Here is a 21,883-nt window from a genome sequence, read left to right as displayed (position 1 = left end):
ACAATCTAATTGTTGAAGAGTACGAGTGATACTATCACCTGAATTTGATTGATTTGCAAAATGTCTTTCTAGGAGTCAGCACCAGAAAGGGCAGTAGCTAAGCAAAGTAGGTTAAACCTCTCTGTGGCATCAGCATCCCATATGGATGCCAGCTCATAACCGAGCTGATTCTCTTCTAATCCAGCTCCCTGCTTATAGTCTGGGAAAGCAGTGAAGGATGGCTAGAGTCCTTGGACCCCAGAACACAGCTTAGAGATAGGCAAGAAACTCCTGGATCCTGGCTTCAGACTGCCTCAGGTCCAGCCATTGCAGCCATTTGGGAAGTAAATCAGTGAATAAATGATACAACTTTCTCCTTTTCTCTGTAACTCTTTCAGATAAAAATAAAATAAATCTTGAGAAAAAAACAAAAAGATCTGGCTATACCCATCTTACATACACTAGGATCCCATATGGACACCATTTCATGTTCCAGCTGCACCATTTCCCATCCAGTTCCCTGCTTGTGGCTTGGGAAAGCAGTCAAGGACAATCCACATGGGAGACCCAAAAGAAGCTCCTGGCTCCTGACTTCAGATTGGCTCAGTTCCAGCCATTGTGGTCACTTGGGGAGTGGGCCCGTGGATAGAAGATCTTTCTGTACTTCCTTTTCTTTGTAAATTTGCTTTCCCAATAAAAATAAATAAATACTGAAGGGAGAGAGGGAACGAGGGAGGGAGGGAGAGAGAGAGAGAGAGAGAGAAAGAGAGAGAGAGAAAGAGAGAGAAAGAGAGAGAAAGAGAGAGAAAGAAAGAAAGAAAGAAAGAAAGAAAGAAAGAAAGAAAGAAAGAAAGAAAGAAAGAAAGAAAGAAAGAAGAGAAAGAGAGCAAGAGCAAGGAAGGGAGGGAGGAAAAGAAAGGATAAAGGTAAGTCTGGAACTGGCACAGTGGCTCAACAGGCTAACTCTCCACCTTTAAGCACCAGCATCCCACATGGGTGCTGGTTCGTGTCCCAGCTGCTCCATTCCTGATCCAGGTCCCTGCTTATGCACTAGGAAAGCAGCAGAGGATGGCCCAGGTCTTTGGGCCCTGTGCGCACATGGGAGACACAGAAGAAGCAATTGCCTCCTGGCTTTGGACTGGCTCAGTTCTAGTCACTGTGGCCATTTTGGGAATGAACCAGAAGATGGAAGATCTGTTTCTCCTTCTCTCTCTCTCTTTCTTTCTCTCTATAGATCTTCCTTTCCAATAGAGAAATCTTGGGGAAAAAAAGTTTTTCCAATTCTAAGCAGTAATCAACATGCATTTAGACCATTAGACTTCACAGGTGCTGGCCTCCAAAGAAGCCATGGTGGACTGCAATGAATGAGAAGCTACTGTGAGGTAGCAGTGAGGTGTAAAACACTTTCTCAAAGTTCCAAAATACTCATGAGTGAAGCAGAAGTTAAAGACACAGGAAAAATAAAACTCATTTTTTAGATGGAAGGAAAAAAAAACAGAAGATAGGAGAGGAAATGTCAAGAGTTAAAGAAGAGACAAGGGCCCAGAGCAGTAACCTAGTGACTATAATCCTCGCCTTGCACACGCTGGGATTCCATATGGGAGCCAGAACCTGTCCTGGCTGTTCCACTTACCATCCAGCTACCTGCTTGTGGCCTGGGAAAGCAGTCAAGGGCAGTCCAAAGCCTTGGGACCCTGCAGCACCCACATGGGAGAACCAGAAGCTCTTCTTGGCTCCTAGCTCCAGATCGGCTCAGCTCCAACCATTGCAGCCATTTGGGAGAGTGAATCAGCAGATGGAAAATCTTTCCCTCTTTCTGTATATGTCTTTCCAATAAAAATAAACAAATCTTTAAAAAGAGAGAGAGAATTAACCTTGGAAAGTAAAGAAAATATTTCAGCCTTCAAGATGAAACAGATATACAGAGGAATGGAGACAGTAATGCATCTAGCTCATGTAATAATTACAAATACATAAATGTAAATAGACTAATTTTACTGCAGTAGTAACAAGCAGTTACATATTTTTCTAAAATAATAGTGATTGTCAATCTGAATGAATAATGCAGTGAATATAATTATCAAAATTTAAACTTACAAACCTCAGCTCTAAAATATTCAAGCATGTAAGTTTTAAAATCACCATTTTAGTCTTATTGCTGTATAATATATTCTTAATCAGAAATAGCTCCCATTATATATAATTTGGGTTTTCTCTTGCTAATCAAACCATGTTGAAAAACCAAATGAGAAATATTTTTAGAATCATCCAACTATGCTCATGATTTTCCCGGTGAATTTGCATGCCCTGTAAATGCAGAGAGAAGCAGGGAAAATATAGCACAAAATAAAAAGAAAGGGACTGTGAACCAAACTGATTCGAAGTAAAATAGCTTCGGGTTGATTTAGTCCTGGGAGGTTTATATTTACGAAGTGGACTCTCCTGTCAGTAAATAGTAAGAAAGCATCCCTGAGCCACGACCATGAATAGCACACAACACATCAAAGAAAAGCAGCAGACAGAATTACAGCTCGTGTGGCAAACCAACAGAAAGTGCCAGACAGCAGGCTCTGAGGCTGCATTAGCCCTTAAGGCAGTGAGAGAGTTTTCACCTTCCAACACAACCAAGCAGCTTGGATTCCTCCAGATGCCTCTCCCAGCTTCGTCAGTGCTACTGCTTTTGTGTCCTCTCCCAACAGGCAGAAGAAAGGACCAGTCAACTGGAATTAAAACAATACTTGAGATGTCCACCTACAGGCATTTTAGAGGAGATATATAGGGGGGGGGGGGGGGGGGATGGTGGGGGGGGGGGGGGAAATAAGGGGTATATATAGGGTATAGGATATAAAATAAAATTTATATTGGGGTTTTACAAGATAGATAAAAGAGACTCCTTTTTACAGATATTACTTGTTCCATGTTATCAGTGTAATCTTTATGCCTTTCTGGTGAGTTGCTGGCCTCTTTGTTTTCTACTTCTAATATCAAAGAACTATGAAGAAAAACTCAAATAAGAAATGGAGGAATTGGTATTGTGGCATGTCAGAGACACTGGCATTCCATATGGGATGCTGGTTCAACTCCCAACTAACTACTCCATTTCAGATCTAGCTCGCTGCTAATGCACCTGAGAAAGCAGCAGACGACTGAGGTGCGTGAGCCCCTGCACTGACATGGGAGAGCTGGAGAAGAGTCAGCTCCTAGCTTTGCTCCGTGTAGTCTTGACTATTGTGGACGTCAGGGGAGTAAACCAGTGGGTGGAATATGTCTCTCACTTTCAGTCTCTGTCCAGTTACTTGGTTGTTTCTCATGTAGCTGATGTGCTCTAGCAGGGCATGGTTTTTTTTTTTAAAGATTTATTTTTATTATTTTTTTTTTTTTATTGGAAAGGCGGATATACAGAGAGGAGAGACAGAGAGGAAGATCTTCCGTCCAATGATTCACTCCCCAAGTGAGCGCAACAGCCGATGCTATGCCAATCCGAAGATGCTATGCCAATCCGAAGCCAGGAGCCTCTTCCGGGTCTCCCACGCGGGTGCAGGGTCCCAAAGCCTTGGGCTGTCCTTGACTGCTTTCCCAGGCCACAGGCAGGGAGCTGGAAGGGAAGCGGGGCTGCCGGGATTAGAACCGGCGCCCATATGGGATCCCGGGCGTGCAAGGCAAGGACCTTAACCACTTGCGCCACCGCCCCGGGCCCAGCAGGGCATGATTTTTGTGAAACCAGGAGGTCTTTCATCTTAATGGCAGTTCTTTAGAAGGCCATTCCCAGCAAAGTGACAGTACATGTTTTCCTCCCCAAATGCTGAAATATATATTCAGTATGCTGGCCAAAAAGTATGCCTTTTTCACCTATGTCGCATCTCAAGTACGTCAGTTTTTGAATATACCTACTCACGGTTTTGCTCACTCAAGTCCCTCCATCAAATCCCTTTAAGCACTATGGAAAATGAATAAAGCAGCCAAAAACTATTTTGGAAAAGGTTAGTCTATGTGATATATCTGGCAGTTTGAGTTCAGATACCAAACAGATTTTTCCTAGTTTTTACACGCCACTGGCCCTGACAATTGGGGATAAAATAACGTATATGAAATTCTAATGAATACCAATTTTTTGAAGGCAAATGACCTATTCTTGTTGTAAAGTGGATTTCTTGGTCCAAATCAACCCACAAAAGACTAAAAGGAGGCATAAGGTTAACTATCAGTTTCATTCCCACTACTGTGGCATTATGTCCAGATGCAAAGAGTTTATTATTAACCAGACAAGCAATAATCAAACAGTGAAAATAATACCATAAGGGTAGAAATAAGTATTTCATGAAGTTTTTTTGAAGCACCTCAAAGGGCAGTAATGGGTCTTGGTGGATTCTGTGGCCATATGCTAGATACCTCCAGAAATTTGATGTGAATTATCAGCAGCACAACTAAACTTGCTGAAGGCCTGTCATTTGCAAGGAATGAATCTGCTGGAAAGTGAACAATGGCAATTTCAATAGAAACACGAATAACTTGCAACAGAGTAGTAATTATATACCCACTGGAGACCAAATACTGGCATAGGTCAATAATCCATGGGTCTTTCAAACTTCGCCAATACAATCCTCCTTTGGAGCAACAGGTATGCTTTTCAACAGAGTTATGAATTTCAGCTTGGGTTGATTTCCTGTGAGTATACATGGGTGTGTGTGTGTGTCCACAAAAGGAACATCTAAAGCATTTTGTGTGAGGAAACTATGGCATAGCCAGCTATTATCTTTCTCTGGAAGTTTCACCAATAAAAGCCAAAGAGTAAGGATAAGTGCATTACTCAAGGAAGTCCACAACATCCACACGATTGAGAATTCATTGTCGGGCCTGACACAGTGGCCTAGTGACTAAAATACTCACCTTGAACACGCTGGGATCCCATATCCAAGCTGGTTCTAATCCCAGCAGCTCCACTTCCCATCCGGCTCCCTGCCTGTGGCCTGGGAAAGCAGTCGATGATGGCCCAAAGCCTTGGGACTCCGTACCCGCGTGGGAGATCTGGAGGAAATTCCTGACTCCTGGCTTCAGATCAGCACTGCACCAGCCATTGTGGTCACTTGGGGAGTGAATCATCAGACAGTTCTTCCTCTCCTCCTCTCTATATCTGACTTTACATTAAAAAACAAATAAAAACAAATAAATCTAAAAAAAAAAAGAGAGAGAGAATTCACTGTCATATTCACACAGAATGAAGTAGAAATCTGTTGTCAGAGAAACACAATGGAGTAGCTGAGTTTAGATTAAGACACAAGTACGAGACAATGGGAAGGTTGGTTATTAGAGCCTATTATAGTTAGGCTATCATCTAGTAGAAAGATGTGGGGGTCTTTACGGAATTGAAACAAAGATGGGCAGTATCAAGAACACAGAGATGGAAGGGACAATTCAAGGATACTGCTGTTGTCAATCAGGATGGCAACAAAGACTATAGCACAGAGACATGCCCAATGTTATGCAATCCAAACAAAGCGAGAACTATGCTACAGTCAAAAAGTTATCCTAGAACAGCCACAGAAACCCCATTGCTTTCACAGCAGTTTAAGAATTGTCAAAAGTGGGTAGGGTGAGAGCTAGGGATAAGGACAACAATGGTTGTTGTTCCAAGGCTGTCAATGCCTCAGAAAGCTAAGTAAAATGGTCTGTAGTTGCATCAGAAAGGAGGGAGCACAAAAGTTAGGCAAAGGCAAGAAAACGGGATCTCTCAAGGTGGCCATGGTCAACTGCCTGTGTAATGTCACAAAACCTTCTTCATCTTTGGAACAGAAATGTATAAACCTGATCAAATGCATGTTTGGAAAAATTCCTGGCTTTTTCATTTTGGATTTTTTATTTTTGTTTTTAACGAGTCCTGAGGTACTTTATGGGCTAAGTGGGTAAGACCGAGGATTGGTCCTTGAAGTTTTACAACCTCAGTAAACTAATGCCATCAACAAAGTAACAAAATCTAGAAAAGCACCCTATTTGATTGGGTTGCCAAGTAGGAAGTTATCATTATATTGGACAATGACAGTAGAGACTTGAGCTGGCACAATAGCTTACCTGGCTAATCCTCTGTCTACAACTGCCAGTATCCTATATAGCACTGGTTCTTGTTGTAGCTGCTCCACTTCCCATCCAGCTTCCTGCTTATGGCATGGGAAAGCAGCAGAGGATGACCCAAACCCTTGGGAGCCTGCACCTGCGTGGGAGACTGGAAGTAGCTCCTGGCTCCTAGCTTCGAATCAGCTTAGCTCCAACCATTGTAACCATTTGGAGAGTGAACCAACAGATGGACGACTTCTTGCCTCTTTCTCTCTCTCTCTCTGTAAAACTGCCTTACCAATAAATCTTTCTATATATATAGATACATCTATGTAATAAGATATATCTGTATCTATTTATATAGATACACATTTATCTCTACATATAAAATGATACAGATAAATGTAGATACAGATATAGAGAGGAGAGAGAAAGAGAGAAAGAGAAAGAGAGAAAGAGAAGCTTAGGTAAATGTTTCAGAATTGACTTTGAAAACCTGGGAAAATATCAAAGTGGACTAACAATATCCCTGAAAGCCTGAAGTGCATGTTAACCTGTCTCTCCTTAAATTTGAATGCACATGGGAATTGTGAGTCAATGGCATTGAGCACAAAGTGGAGGACATATCAACCATGGCAAACCAGGCTGTGTCATCAGGGATTAAAGTAAAGATGGTAACTTGATTGAAGTGGTAAGAGATCGCAAAGGCATTCACAGATATTAGATCTTGTGTAAAACAGGGCAACTGATTTCTTCCTGAATTAAAGTTCCCTTCTTTCTTTACCGGTAAAATAGTACTTACTGCAAGGTAAGAAGATGAAGATAACAATACTTCATTCTAAAAGGAAGCCTCAAAGCTCAATTCCTCACCCTGAATCTCCAGAGAGCAGTTACTGAGACACAAACGGCAAAGGATTTTAAGAGATCAACATCAACAGATCAACAAACTGGATAACCTAGAAAAAATGCATAAATTTGACCTGCCACAACTGAATCATGAAGAAACAGAAAACATGAACAAACTAGTCACAAGGTAATTAAATCAGTAATTCAAAACCTCTCAAAAACAACAGAGCTAGGACCAGATGGTCTCACTAAAGAATTTTAGTAATAATCTAAAAAAATTAACACAAATTATTCAAAAACTTTTTCAAAAAACTGAAAAGGAAGAAACATTTGCAAGGTCATTCTTTGAGAGTGGTACTATACTAAAGCCAAAGACACCATGAGAAAACTTCAAAATAGCATACTTGATAAACACTGATGCAAAAATCCTCAATGAGACATTAGCAAACAGAATTAAACAGCATAATAAATGGATTAAACACCAAGATTAAGTAAAATTTACTCCTAGAATTCATGGATGACATCATAGAAAAACCAAAGTAACATTATACATTAGTAGAAGAAAAGGCAAAAACAGCACAATCATCTTTGATGTAGAAAAAGTATTTGGTCAGAGTCAATATCCTTTTATGGTTTCAAAAATACTCAATAGAAACAGAAGGAAATTACTTCAACATTATAAAGACTGTTGATGAAAAGGCCAAAGCTGAAATCATACACAATGTGGAAAAGCTGAGAACTTTTCCTCTAGATCAGAGAGAAGTCAGGAATGCTTGTTACAGCCAGCTCTGTTTAACATGTTATTACAAGTACTAACCAGAGAAATTAGAAAAGAAGTAAGTCCTCCAAATGGAGAAAAAAATAGCAAAAATTCTATTTGTAGATGGCATGATTTTTTCATGCAGACAATTCCAAAGATACCACAAAGAAATTATTAGAACGATTTGGTGCATTCAGTAATCAAATACAAAAATCAACACACACAAAAAATGCAATTCTATACATTAACAACAATTTGAGAAGGAAATTAAAATAATTTCATTTACTGTAATTTCAAAAAAATATATTAAATACTTAGGAATTATCCATGAAGGTGACAAACTTATAAAACAAAAACTATAAAATATTGTTGAAAGAATGGTAAAAAGGTATAAATAACTAGAAAGACATCCCAAGTTCAGAGATCACATGACTTAATATTGTGAAGATGTTGATGCTGATACCGTACCACTTGCAACACTGTCATCCCATACTAGCACTGGCTAGAATCCCGGCTGCTCCACATCCACATCAGCTCCTTGCTAACAATCCTGGGGGAGCAGTAGAAAACAGTCCATGTGCCGGAGGCCTAGTATCTACCTGAGAGATCCAATTGAACTTCCTGGCTCCTGGCTTTAGCCTGGCCCAGTGCCAAACACTGTTGCCCTTTGGAGAATGGGGAATGAACCAGAAGATCAAAGACATCAAAGATATCTCTATCTCTCTAGCAAATGGAACATTTATCTTTCTCTTACTTTTCACATAAAATAAAAACTTTTTTAAAAATTAGTTTTGAAAAAATATCGCTAATACCCAAAGCAATTGATGGCTGTGACACAATCCCTACCAGATTCCCAAAGCATCTACTGTAGAAACTGAAAAAAAAATCACTGTTAAATTCATACGGATCTCAAGAGAACTTTAAAGGTCAAACAATTTTGAAAATAAATAAATAAATAAAATTGGAATACATTACAAAATAACGGTAGTCCAAAACAACAACGTGTTACTGGCATGAAGACAAATCAACAGAACAGAGTGCATAAATAAACCCAACCACATACTGTCAAGCGATCTCCAAATGGAATGGAAAGCCCACTTACTGAAATGTGTCTTTAACAAGGAATTAGGAAAACTAGATTTTCACACACCAAAAAACTATATATTCATATACACACACACACACAGTGAAGTTAGACCCTTTTGTTCTTACCATTTACCAAAATAACTCAAAATGGACTAAAGTCTTAAAATCCAAAACTACAGGACTTTAGAATAAAATAGGAAAAGACATTGGATTTGGCAGTGATTTTTTTATTGTTTAACATTCCTTTTTTTTAAAAAAAAAAAGATGTATTATTTTAAAATGATAGAAAATAAGGAAGGAGAGATGGAATTTTCCATCTACTGATTTAGCTGAGCTGTTTCAAAGCCAAAAGCTAAGAGTTAGGAGCCTGGAGCTTCCTGCAGAGCTCTTATGGCCAAACACTTGGGTCATACTGCACTGCTTTCCTGGACACTATCAGGAAGATAGCTGGATGGGAAAAGGGGCAGCCAGGAGTTGAACTGGTGCCCACAAGGTATGCCAGCACAGAGTTTTACCCACACCATGGCAACAGCCAGGTGGTAATTTCTTAAAACATGACACCAAAAACAGACAAACAGAACTACATCAAACATAAAAATTTTGTGTATCAAAAGTCACAATCAACAGAGTGAATAAACTAGCGACAGAGTGGAAAATATCTGCAAACTAAATATCTGACAAACCTTAGTATTATAATACATACAGAACATCTACAATTCAACCAACAAAAGAACTCATTATAACCTGATTTTAAAAACAGTAAAGAAACTGAACAGACATTTCTCCAGAAACAGCTTACAAATAATCATTAAACTTACCAAAAGATATTCAATATCACCAAATACATGCAAATTGAGACCACAGTGAATGATCTCACACTCATTAGGATTCCTAAGGATAGGCAAAGCAACTGACATGGATTAGATATCATAGATAGATAAGGTGATCTCTCCATAGGATATACAGGTATAAAGGAAGACATTTACTGTGAGAATTGTGTTATACGATCACGAAAGAAACAAGACTCCTGAGTGTTGTTTTCAAATTGCAGAACCACAAAACCCAGTGTCATGAATTTTACCAAGTCTGAGTCCCAAGGCTTGAACTAGGGAAGCCACTCCGGTGTGCATAAGCCTGAAAACTGGGAGCTCGGCAGCCTGAGGACAGGAGATTTTTGGATGTCTCAGCTCAGAGGGGAGGAAGAGAATGCAATCTTCCTGAACCTTTTTGTTCTAGTCTTGCTACCTATGTTGGTGAAACAGATCTTCTTTAACTCAGTTTATAGAGGAAATGCTTCTTGCTTCTAGAAACACCCTCACTGACATACTACAAAATTCTGTTTTGTCAGTTATCTGGGCAACCATTACCCAGTCATATTACATATGATGGGCTAGGAAAACCTCCTTGGGGAATTACACTTAAGTCAAATCATCTACTCATCAAAACATAAATATTGTATTATTCCATTTACATAAGTTACCTTAACTAGCCCAATTCACAGATATAAAAATGACATTGGGAATATGGGAAAGAAGTTGTTTTGCTCCACAAATGGACAGAGTTCTGAAGATCTGTTACGTAATAAAATGAATACCAAAGGTACCTCATAATATTTGTGGGAAAATGCCATTAAAAACTAAGTTTATATCAATGTAAAAATTTTGAAATTATGCTTACAGGTTTTTTAAATAACATATTTTCCATGAATTTTATTAAGTTCCCTCATATTTAACACTACTTGAACAATGATTAGGACTGGCATACCAGTTAAAACACTTGTTTGGAATACTCAGATTTGCTTTCAAGGTGCCCTTCCAGCTCTCCCATCTTGCTTATCTGCACCCTAGGGAAACAGCAAGCGATGGTTCAAATAACTGAGCACATGCCACCAGTGGGAGATCCGGTCTGCTCTGACTTCCGGATACAGCCTGGCTCAACCCTGGCAATCGTGGGCATGTGGAGAACGATCTAGTCAATGGAAAATTTCTCGCTGAAGAATATAAGAAAACTTTTTAAAGGATTAAAATAGAAAACTTAATGTATTTTTGCCACAGTAAAATATATATTTAAAAAACCACATTAGTTTCCTTAAGCATTAGCTCTGAGAGTTTTTAAAAGATAATTTTTGACACAGGAGACCATGGGTGAGTGGGCACTGGAGAACTAGCTCATGGTGCCTCCTTCCTAACATCCATTTCTTCCACTATACAAGAGAAAAGTAAGAGGCAGCAAAGTAAGCCAGGGGTACCGATCACGCTCACCAGTCTGTGACTCTCCTCCTTCCCTTACAAAGCCCGGGCCAGGTATTCTGGAGTCACACTAGAGCTGCCTCACCAACCCAGGTATTCTCTACTTAGCTCAGATGAATGCAGACAGAAGCCAGAATTCATGGCTTCACATTCATAGCTTGGAGTTAGTTCAGGTTCAGGCAGCATAAGATGTCCTCCCTCTGAGCCAGAAGAGAATGTTCTAGTTGAGACTACTTTGATGATCTATTAACTCAGCCATTCCCAAGTGAAAGGGGATGAACTTCACTGAGCACAGAAGAATGGAAATGCCAATACCACCCTGCTTGCTATTGACCAATAGGAACCAGGGTTTCAAATGAAACACTTGAGTTCTCCAATCAGAAAACAAAGAGGAAGAACATAAACAAGTAACACTATATGTAAGAGACCAGACTAACCCTCAAGATCCATCTCTACTGTTCATTTCAAATGTAGCAAGTACAGCCTGTTTATTTTAAGTCATCTTTATTTACAGTACAAGTCTCTAAAATGTCAAGGCAGTTATCTTTTAAATAACATGTCAGTCATATAAAACAGCTGAAAGCAAAGTAGAGAAATATATACAACATAATACATTAAGTACTTCCATTATTGTTAGTTTTGTTTTTCATATTAAATTAAAAGTTATTATGATTTACAATGTCTTTTCTTGGGCTAAAAATTCAACCCATTGATAGACATAATGTACATTCTTTACAAAACTGACATAGCAGTATTACTTAAACAAAGCAAACTGCTCATGATTCTAATTTTAATTTTTCCTAAAATGCACTGCACCTGTGCGACAAAGACAAACAAAAGGCATTGCACTACATAGTTTGAATACTGCATAAGTATGTTAACACTTGAGGATTAATGAACGGTCTGATCATTTCACCATCAGGCTCATTCACAACAGTTTTGACTCTTCAAGCTAAGTAAATTTTGTTATAGGTAGGTTACTTTCCTTGACAGTTTTATACAAGCCCACTGTTTATAGGTGCACTGTCAAAAAGCGGACGGCCATAAAGCCATCATAAAAGCTGATGCCAATATGACCCTACTATTTGTAAGACTCAATAAAAGCCAAAGTTAGAAAACCACTCACTGCTGAATCAAGGGAAAAAAAATTACAGGGTAAGACATTTATTTGATAAGAAATTTTGAATATAAATTTAAAATTTTCAATAGGCTATAAAAGGGTTTCTAACAGTTTCTTCCATATTTTTTCTTAGAGTAGGATAAGAAAAAAGTGAATCTTTTTTTACTAAGCTCTAATGGAATTACAAAGTTTCAACATGTATGAACAAGATTTTCAAACAAAACATTATGTTGACAATTTTTTCATACTGGTTATCAATTATCCTCAGCATTCATGTTGTATTTTAAGAAAAAAAAAGAGTAAGATTTTTTCCTCATTTCTAACTTCTCAGCATTAATGACTTAACACTGAATAGCACAGTACTTGAAATGCCACATAGACACAGTAGTGTCCTAAACACAAGCAGCAAGCTGCCAGGCATACAGTTTCACCCCTCAAAAAAATTAAATTCTATACTTCTCTTTCACTAATATAGCCAGACATCAATTTAAAATGAAAAGTCACTATTACAAAATAGCAACTTTTGCTTCATTGGAATTTTTTGAACCACTCAATTACCTAAGAGGTAGCAGTATTTAAAAACACAGTTTTTCAAGTTATGGACAAAAAAGGCCCCCAAATTAACATGCCATATCATTGTCAGGAGATATTTCCAAAGAGTATTCCAGCTGTGTACATGTTACTGAAACCAAAATGAGGAATCAATGTGATTATAGATAGGTGGAAGTATTCCACACAACGGGGTCACAGAAATGGATATGATAAGTAATCCTAACTAGAAAGAAAATCAAGAGATGAAACAGTGTTGGCATTTCAAATCAGACAAGTCTTCCTGGACACAAAGATGTTAATAATGACCCACATAGCTCTCATTCTGTGTAACTCCTTTACAAGTCTTTCATGTCAAAACAAAAGGCACATACATATGATTAAACAAAAGGCACATACATATGATTAAAACAAGAGCAGTGAGAGGCAAGCTTCTCATGAAATCAGTCCGAAGTCTTGGTCAACCGTTTCCAGTTCCAAACAAATCATGTTTTAATAAGCACCAAATACCATGCTACTGCTTTCATCATTTAAAGTAAACTTTCTAAAAAATTCCTATTTCATGTACTTTTATTAGACTTTGTGTAACTTAATATAGCCACATTTCTTTCTCATATTATGTGAAAATAAATGTGCAATAGCATCTTACACAAAATCTGAAAAGAGTACACCCCTTAACAACTTTAAAAATCTCTAAACTAGCTTTATTATAGAAAAAGGAAATACTGTAAAGCTGATTTCAGTACTTCTGGTAATTTTAAAACAAAATGCTGACAGGAAGTTCTTTACTAAGAATGACTATCCTCAACATTTCCTAATACCAGAACTAGCCTGTATATAGAAAGTTAGAAAACAAAAATGTCCACATTGGAAACCTCAGTATTATAAATGCTACTTAAATTGCTGGTTATTTTAAAAGAGACATTCAACTTCTATTAAAAAAGTAATCACTGTTTCCTTCTTACTCAATTTCTTGGACTGGGACTATTTTCTCATAGGAAAATCCTTCATTAATTATTCTTCCTTTAGGGAGTTGGTGACTACAGGCTCATTTACTAATGATTAATGTTTTCCTGAACTGGGAAGGACAGTGTGGAGAAGAATCTGAATGCGTGTACGTAGATATATGTACAGTTAACACTAATTACACAGATATTTTAAGCAAGCAGTAAAAGTAGCTCCACAAAAAGGCTTACCCTCTGTATCCTCTTGTCACAGAGAAGGTAGAATTTTAAAAACAAACTCGTAAACAAAGCAAACAGAGAAGACACAGAATACGACAGAACTACAGAAGTCCCACTGTAAGTCAATTTTTCAACAAAATAGCAAGTGCCAACTTGCTTAACTGATAATTAACGGAATAAACCAGAATTTTTCTAAAGGTCTCAGAGATTGATAAGCAACACTAAATACAACATTTAAAAATAAAGCACATTTCAGCAGCTCTACAAATGTTTTCTAAGTAAAGAACATGTCAAATGCGATGCCAAGACAGTGTCAGCAAACATGACATCAGAAGTTTATCTAGTCGTCTCTGACCGTGGTCCACTGAATGTTCCTGTGTTCCAGCAACTTTCAGTCTAAGTCCATGGAGGTTTTACCCTTCAGTTGTGGACCATCTGGAAGGCTTTACACACAGTGGGGAATGTGATGGTAAAATATAATGTGTAGCTTATTTTTGATCCTTGTCCCATATCTTCTATAGTTCATTTCAAATTATGTGCTTGATTTCAGCAATTCAGATCCAAGCCAGTCCAGTGGTCTGGAACCATCAAGAAATATTTGTCCATTGCTTCACAAAACCGAGTTCTATACAGCTCTGGAGAGACTACAGTTGGCATTTTACCTATAATTATGAAAGGAGGAGCAAACAGACTTGTTAAACAATTGATTAGGCAATAGACTTCAGCTACCTGTTCTTTTCAGAAACTCCGCAATTAAAGACACATGCACCTGTGCAGTTTCCGTGAACAAGTCAGGTTATCCTCTGGACCACATGCCAGGGGACAAGGCTTCTCCCAATACAAGTTTTAGTTTTAAAAGACTAGCAATTCTTGCCTAGATATGAGAGCAATCTTAAAGTATAAATGAGACTAGCGGTGCTTACAGAATTAGAGAATTCCAAGTGTTAATTAAAGATAACCTCTTCATCAAAAGCTCTGGATTTTTTTTCCCTTCTCTTTTATTTAAAAAGTTCTGGTCCTTTAACACAAAATTAAAGTACTTCCTCATCTACACAACTCTCCTATTATTTGGTCATTTGGAAATGATGATGAAGTAAAAAATAACCACACTTAACTTAACTTACTTTTAAACTTTAACAATGGTATGTTTGAGAAAAGTTTAAATTTTAAACAAACTGAAATGTCTTGTTACCTTGTCCTCCCAAAATTCCTGTTGATTTTACAACCATTTCAAGCTTTTTGTCCCATGTAAATGTTCGAATATAATCTAAGAAAGGATAGGAGGGGAAATCGTTAGAAAGCTATATAGATAAATATAAGTAAATGACAACAGCAATGATCATTGAATCTGTGAAACTTTCACTGAATGCTGACAGCGTCATGTGTTAGGAGTTACCTGTTTAGTTCACTTGATCCTACAACCATGATACAGGGCCTTATTTATAAATAACTTTTTTTTTCAAAGATTTATTTATTTTTATTGCAAAGTCAAATACACAGGGGGGGGGGAAGATCTTCCATCCTATGATTCACTCCCCAAGTGACCACAACGGCCAGCGCTACACCGATCCGAAGCCAGGAGCCCAGAGCATCTTCTGGGTCTCCCGTACGGGTGCAGGGTCTCAAGGCTTTGGGCCATCCTTGACTGCTTTACCAGGCCACAAGCAGGGAGCTAGATGGGAAGAGGAGCTGCCAGCATTAGAACCAGTGTGCATATGGGATCTCAGCACGTTCAAGGCGTGGACTTTAGCCACTATGCCACCACTCTATAAATAACTTTGTGAATTCACAAATTTTGGGTAAAGATAATGAAAATAGAAAGATAATGAAGATAGGAAAAATTAATAGAAGGAACTAAAATGAAAACTAATATTTTTCAAATTTCATATCAAAATATTTCAAAGTATTCAAAGTTATTAATCAGGTCTAACAGGACCTTTAAAGTTGTACTCTAGTTTCAATAGAAAGGTATTATAGGATATACTTGATGACTTACCTATAATTCCAACTACCAATTCATTGGTAGTATCATCTCGCCCAACCAGCAAAGAATAATCTATAATGAGGTGGCTAGAGAGGAAATGGGAGTCGCTATGGATTGAGGTTCTCAGCACAGCTTTGGAATGAGAACGAATATACAGAGGGTTGTCTCGAACCATCTTTAAGAGATTTTCATCCAGCAAAACCACATCACAACTCTCTTTCCCAGTGTCAGTCTTCACATTTCGATTCCTCAGTGAACCCTTCAAATCAAAAACCTAGCCAGCCAAAAGAAAACTCTTTGTTATATATGTGTGAGTTGTAATGAATGCTAATTAACATAATTAAATCCAAAAGGCAGACTCCAGCTGTCACTACCATTAAAAGCATTTATAATCTTAAAGTTACAATTTAATCTTTTTTTTTTTAAATAAGTCATTGAATACATGGTGATATGAATGTATCAGGAAATTAATGTCCGAGTACTCAGTGGCTGAAACAATTCAGAAATACACTGGCCAAGTCAATCAGAACATGTAATTCTGAAATAATCATTTGATCATATAACAGCAATTTTACCAAGAGATGCAAAGTACAACTGTATTGTGAAATAAGACAGACACAGTGGTCAACTTTTAGACACATTATCAAGTAACTATGAAACACATTACTGGACCAAAGAGAAGCAAATTGTCTTAGAAAACGTCAAGTCTCAAAAGAAAAACTGCCGATTATTCCAGGTAATGTAAAAACAACAGCATAATTCTAGGAAAATCTGGGTGGTAGGAATAACAATGTAATCAAGGATGAGTACTTGAGTACAAAGGAGAGTAGAACCTAGAATGAATTCCATAAACCACCGCGCATCAGTTATTCCTGGCTCTAATATGTTATATGATGCTGCATATAAAGTATATCATGAGGCATACTGTTCAGTTAACATTTTCTGAAAGCAGGAAGTTCTAAATGAAGAAAGTAAAAGTAGCATATTGAAAGACTTCTTCACCTTGCCACAGACTGCAAAAAGTTCAATAACCAACACTTTAAACAGCACCGTTCTAGGGACCAGCACAGTGGAGTAGCATGCTAGTGCTCCACCTGCAGCACCAGCATCCCACATGGGCCCAGCTCCTGCTTACTGACTGGAAATCAGCAAAGGATGGCCCAGGGCCTTGGGCTCTGTACCCACATGAGAGACCCAGAAGATTCTGGCTCCTACCTTTGAATCAAATCAGCCCAGCTCTGGCAAACTGTGACTATTTGGGGAGTGAACCAGCAGATGGAAGAACTCTCTCTGCCAAATCCCCCCTCTTTCTCTCTTTCAAGTAAAATGCATAATCTTAAAAAGAATACATAATCTTAAAAATAAAAAATACGTAATAAAAAAAATAAAATAAATTAAAAAAAATTTTTTTAAATACATAATCTTTAAAAAAAATTTTTTTTTAATAATGCCACTGTTCTAAAATCTTACCCCAACTCGAGTTGCAGGAATAGCTGAGTGATTTTCCTGAAGTACTTAGGTTCTCCAGGCTTCAGCTAGCTTATTTTTAAAACTGAGGTCATAGAAGTGTATTTGATAACTGATCCTGTGATTCTAGAATCCTGGATATGTTCAATGATAGCAGCAATCCACAAGAATAATTCCCTAATCTCTAAGGTCCAACAAGTTAAAAATATTTGGCCTAGTAACCACAAAAATATATATATTGATTCATTATACGCAAATGTCATAAATTCAAAAGTTTCCAGGGGCAAAATACTACACAGTCAAATACCCTTACCTGAGCCATCTTTCTCCCATAGAAAAGATTTTCCATGACAAGAAGATCTAACTTCTTCTCCGTGTTGTTCTGAGAATTTTTATAACCAATTCTGTATACTCCAAGAATTTTGGCCAATGCAGTAGGTCTCTAATCAAGAGAAGATAAAAGTAAATTCTTATCAAAAAGGTTTATTTATAATTTAATATTGATATATAGGTTATCTATGATTTACTATTGCTATAACCCACTACAAGAACCTTCAAGGGAACGCTGATCTCTGAATCCCAAAGGTATAGCAAACATACCAATGAAAATATTCTTACTTGCTACAGAGATGCTCCCCATCTCTCACAGATGATCAAATTCAAAAACTTCATTATGACAAAAATTGCACCCAAAAAAGGCAATAAACCCACAACATATTTAAAAACAAAACAAAACAATAACAACAAAACTCTACAATTTCCTCATAGTCTTTAAGGGGTGAACAGTAATTTACTATATAATGACAAAGTGCACCTCTTTAAAAAAAAAAGAGGCTAGACATTTCCAGCTTAAATGAGACATTTCCTCATTTCTCAGTACTGGTTTCAAATGTATCACCAAAACCACATTACTAAATGTGCAGCCAATTTCATCCAGTCTTCATATTTTTAAATTGATATGTGTGTATATATGCTAATTATATGTATGTATGCATGTATGCACATACATACACACATATATATAGCACATATTAAAAACCGCTTGCTCATGCTTACTCAATTCCTCACTGGCAAAGGTAGGAAAAACACAGTTTGAAATCTCAGCATTCTATCCCTCTCAGAAGCATTACAGGAATTCAGTCATGGAATCGTAACATGGAAAAAACTGCCATTAGGATTAACCCTCAGCATGTCAAAAAGCCCTGTAAATTCGCAAGATTTGGGGTTTCTACCTTTTGTTGAACAGCATTTGTAATATAATTGAAGTAGTGTGGGGCAAAGTCGAGGAAAGACTGGACTTCCAGACGAGGCATTTGCTTCAAAATAAATCTGTCATCTAAAGAGCAGAATATTCATGTGTTTATTCAATCAGAATATATATTGTAACCTACAGCATATCACACTAAAGATTCAAAATCATTCACTTATGTTATATTTTTAAGGGATATTTTCTGATGCCACAGTGAACATTCTGATCGGAACGTAAGTCACTAGCAATAGAAGAGCTAGCAGTAACATCTACAACCTGGCCACACCTCACAAATCTTGGAAACTCCTTTGTTAACTATCCAAGAAATCATAGTTATTAATATCCTTCTGTTACATTTTCTCAAGTTAATTTTGCTTTCAGTGGATTCAGAGACCACAATGTAAAATACACTTGGTTGTGCTATCCTATAAACCTTTTTAAGCTAAAAACTTGGTCTGCCTATTTTTCAGCATAATTATTTCCATTTGTAGCTTTTGCTCCCTAATGCTGAGGTATCTTTTGAATTTTTCAGTTCTCTATTACTATGTACATTTGGAGAACTCAGAACTAGGAAATTTAGTAAGTTCAATGCCCTGGTCTCATTATAAAATATACAACATGTATAGTCATAAAAATTTTATGACATCCTCTCAAGCATAAAAAACAAGCACAAAACTTTGTTTCTTAATAGACATTATCATGCTATCTCAGTTCAAATGATTCATAAATTATGAGGCAAAAGAATGGAGCCCACATAATGGGAAAATGTAAGACGCACCTTCAGTCGCATAGAAGGCAGCTCCTGACTTGCCGCCTCGAGCCTGCCAGGGAGACGAGTGGGACAGAGAACGAATGAAGTCTTCCTCACTGCTGCCTAGAATCACTTCACGCATCTTATGGAACTCTCCCGCGTAGTAGAGGCGACAATAAAATTTCGCATTAGCATCAGAAAATTCTATAAGCCCAAAACAAAACAAAAAGCAAGATTTTACCTTTTAGAGAATACCTTCCTTGTTTGGCCTCTGATGTCCTACTAAATGCATTTACCTGAATTTCTCCATGAAAGCATCTATCATGTTAAAACCACACCACTGCTTGCCACAGTTCTATTAAAATAATCTCAGAGCATCAAATGATTACCCTTACATATTTTCAAAAAACATAAACCTCAGTTTTAATTTTGCACTGGTTTCAGAATCATTATACTTGTGTAATAATTCTTATGCTATTCCATACAATACATTCCTGGCATATATATGTTAGGGACAGAGAGAAAGAGAGAACCTTGGCAATGTTCATGTAAAGTTTGATTATAGAATAAAATACATTATTTTATAGTAAATGTTTAAGCAGTAGAAATTAAATAAAGAATAATGTATACATTGAAAAATCAAATTATAATTTTAATTAAATTAACAGGTAAAATTTCCTTATAGATTAATGTATATTTTATGAACTACAGACTAAGTAAACCTCACACTAGGCATACAGTTTCAACCAACAAGACAACTATCTGGTATGAAAGCAAATTCTCAAATAACAAAGTTTTCTCAATTAGTCCCTATCCATAAGACAACATATTCTTTCATACTTACGAAGTTCCACATGAGGATTTGTGAGTTGCTTCTTTTGTATATCAGTTCCATCTACTTCATCTAAAAGGTGGAATATGATTAATAGAAGCAGTTTTAAATAGTTCATTTTTTCCTTAGTAAAAATTAGCATATCAAAAGTAAATTATTACTAAGTATTAAATGTAATTATAATAAAATACATATTCTGAAATTTTAATGTGAATAGGTTAAAAAGGAGAATTCGGGTTGACTAGTTTTTCTTACATTTAAGTTATTTCTATGATAGCAATATATTAACTCAACTCTTCAAGCAAGAATTTCCATGGCTTCTAATATTTTTTAGATTTTTACAGCCAGGTCTTCAACAATACTACTTTCCCAATAAGAAAAAAAAATTTTCCCCCAAAATTTTCCCAGTTTTCCTTATTATATAGTGAGAACCATATCTTACATAGACGCATATGATATAGTACAGTCGATCTAAGAGTTATGCCTGCACATGACTGATTTGTGGCAAATATACCAGATCCATCCAATTTACCATTGATCTATAATATATCTTAACATCTAAAAGAACACATCATTCCCCAAGTTTCACACTTGGAAATAATTTTTTGAAACATTAAAGTCTTCCAAGGATCACATTATAAATACCAATATAAATAGCTGCCTATAAGATACTAAATAAATATCTTATTTACTAAGGAAAAAACAGCTGTTTTTTTTTTTTAATTACCTCGTGGTCCAAACTAGAAGTCACCAAGGGCTAGATAATATTCTACACACTAGTAGCTACTCAATTTGTCTATTCAATGTGAAAGCAACCAGACAAGAGTTAAGTGAATGAGTATTCATGTTTTCCAATAAAGTTTAGTTATAAAAACAGTTCAGTACTATCTGCCAATTATCAGTCTAAATCCATACCCAAACACAACTGGACAGACATCTTTTTGAACATCAAAATGAAGTATATAGAAATATCACACCCTCATAACGCCTAGAAAAGGAAGAAAAAAATCTAAAGGGACGGTGGAATGAAAACACTGGAGTCCACGTCACATACACAGCGAGACAGATGTATAACATGTGCACTGTCACCTCATCTTCAGCAAATCGTGACAGTGACTATGCCACCACACAGGTGACAGCTAAAAGACTTCTGATTCTTCCCCCAGTAAGTGATAGCAATGAAATCCAAAAGCAACTGGACACATCCAACTGCCAGGCTTTTTCTACTCTACCACAGTGAATGTAAATATAAGGAATGCTCCGTTTTCAGCAATAGGAGTTATTTACATAAGACTACAAGAAACACAGTAACTAAAACAAGTAAATTAAAGCCTAGAGTATGCACATTTTGTCTACTTTAACACACCTTGAGGCTCAATGCCTTGATTCTCCGTTCCCTCCTTGCCCGTCTGCCCAACCTGGTAGTAAGCACTATCTGCTCCACGCAAGGTCTCTCTCTTCTGGGAAGAGAGATCTGGGCTTTTCCCCGCTGCCCCTCTGAAGAAGGACAACATTCCAGAAGCCTTTTTGGCTAAAAATAAGAAGTGACAAATTAATTTGAAGTACAGGTCACTGCAAGGGGAAAATAAAAATTTTCAACTCAACTCTTTGTTAGCAGCAACCATCACGAGGCTAACAAGTCTGAGTAATGCAGACACTTTGGTTTCCACAGATTATTATTCCATATGTTGTTATTGTTCAGTGGCTGAAGTGTTTTTTCTTGTTAGAAATACAGAACAGAAATATTCATCTACCTGATACCAAGACATGAGAAATTTC

General features: G+C 37.2%; 1 protein-coding gene across 8 annotated transcripts in view; it reads right to left on the bottom strand.

The window, feature by feature from the left end:
* Positions 1 to 9,729: 9,729 nt before the first annotated feature.
* PIKFYVE (phosphoinositide kinase, FYVE-type zinc finger containing) overlaps positions 9,730 to 21,883 on the bottom strand; it is an 87,739-nt gene continuing 75,585 nt past the window's right edge. For 7 of the 8 annotated variants that reach the window (XM_040984569.1, XM_040984571.1, XM_040984575.1 and 4 more), the window contains 8 exons: positions 21,471 to 21,635; positions 20,117 to 20,176; positions 19,300 to 19,476; positions 18,505 to 18,608; positions 17,586 to 17,714; positions 15,818 to 16,079; positions 15,014 to 15,088; positions 9,730 to 14,483 (listed from right to left, as the gene is read on the bottom strand). In XM_040984569.1, coding sequence (XP_040840503.1) covers positions 14,368 to 14,483; positions 15,014 to 15,088; positions 15,818 to 16,079; positions 17,586 to 17,714; positions 18,505 to 18,608; positions 19,300 to 19,476; positions 20,117 to 20,176; positions 21,471 to 21,635 — 1,088 coding nt within the window. In that variant the 3' untranslated portion in view covers positions 9,730 to 14,367. The remainder of the gene's footprint in view (positions 14,484 to 15,013; positions 15,089 to 15,817; positions 16,080 to 17,585; positions 17,715 to 18,504; positions 18,609 to 19,299; positions 19,477 to 20,116; positions 20,177 to 21,470; positions 21,636 to 21,883) is intronic. The other variant, XM_040984574.1, reaches the window with a different exon arrangement.

This window comes from Ochotona curzoniae, unplaced genomic scaffold, assembly GCF_017591425.1.
Source record: "Ochotona curzoniae isolate NIBS_2020 unplaced genomic scaffold, NIBS_Ocur_1.0 contig_4148, whole genome shotgun sequence".
Classification (NCBI taxonomy): Eukaryota; Metazoa; Chordata; class Mammalia; order Lagomorpha; family Ochotonidae; genus Ochotona; species Ochotona curzoniae.
The sequence above is the reverse complement of the archived record's forward strand: the minus strand, read 5'-3'. Positions and strand labels throughout refer to the sequence as shown.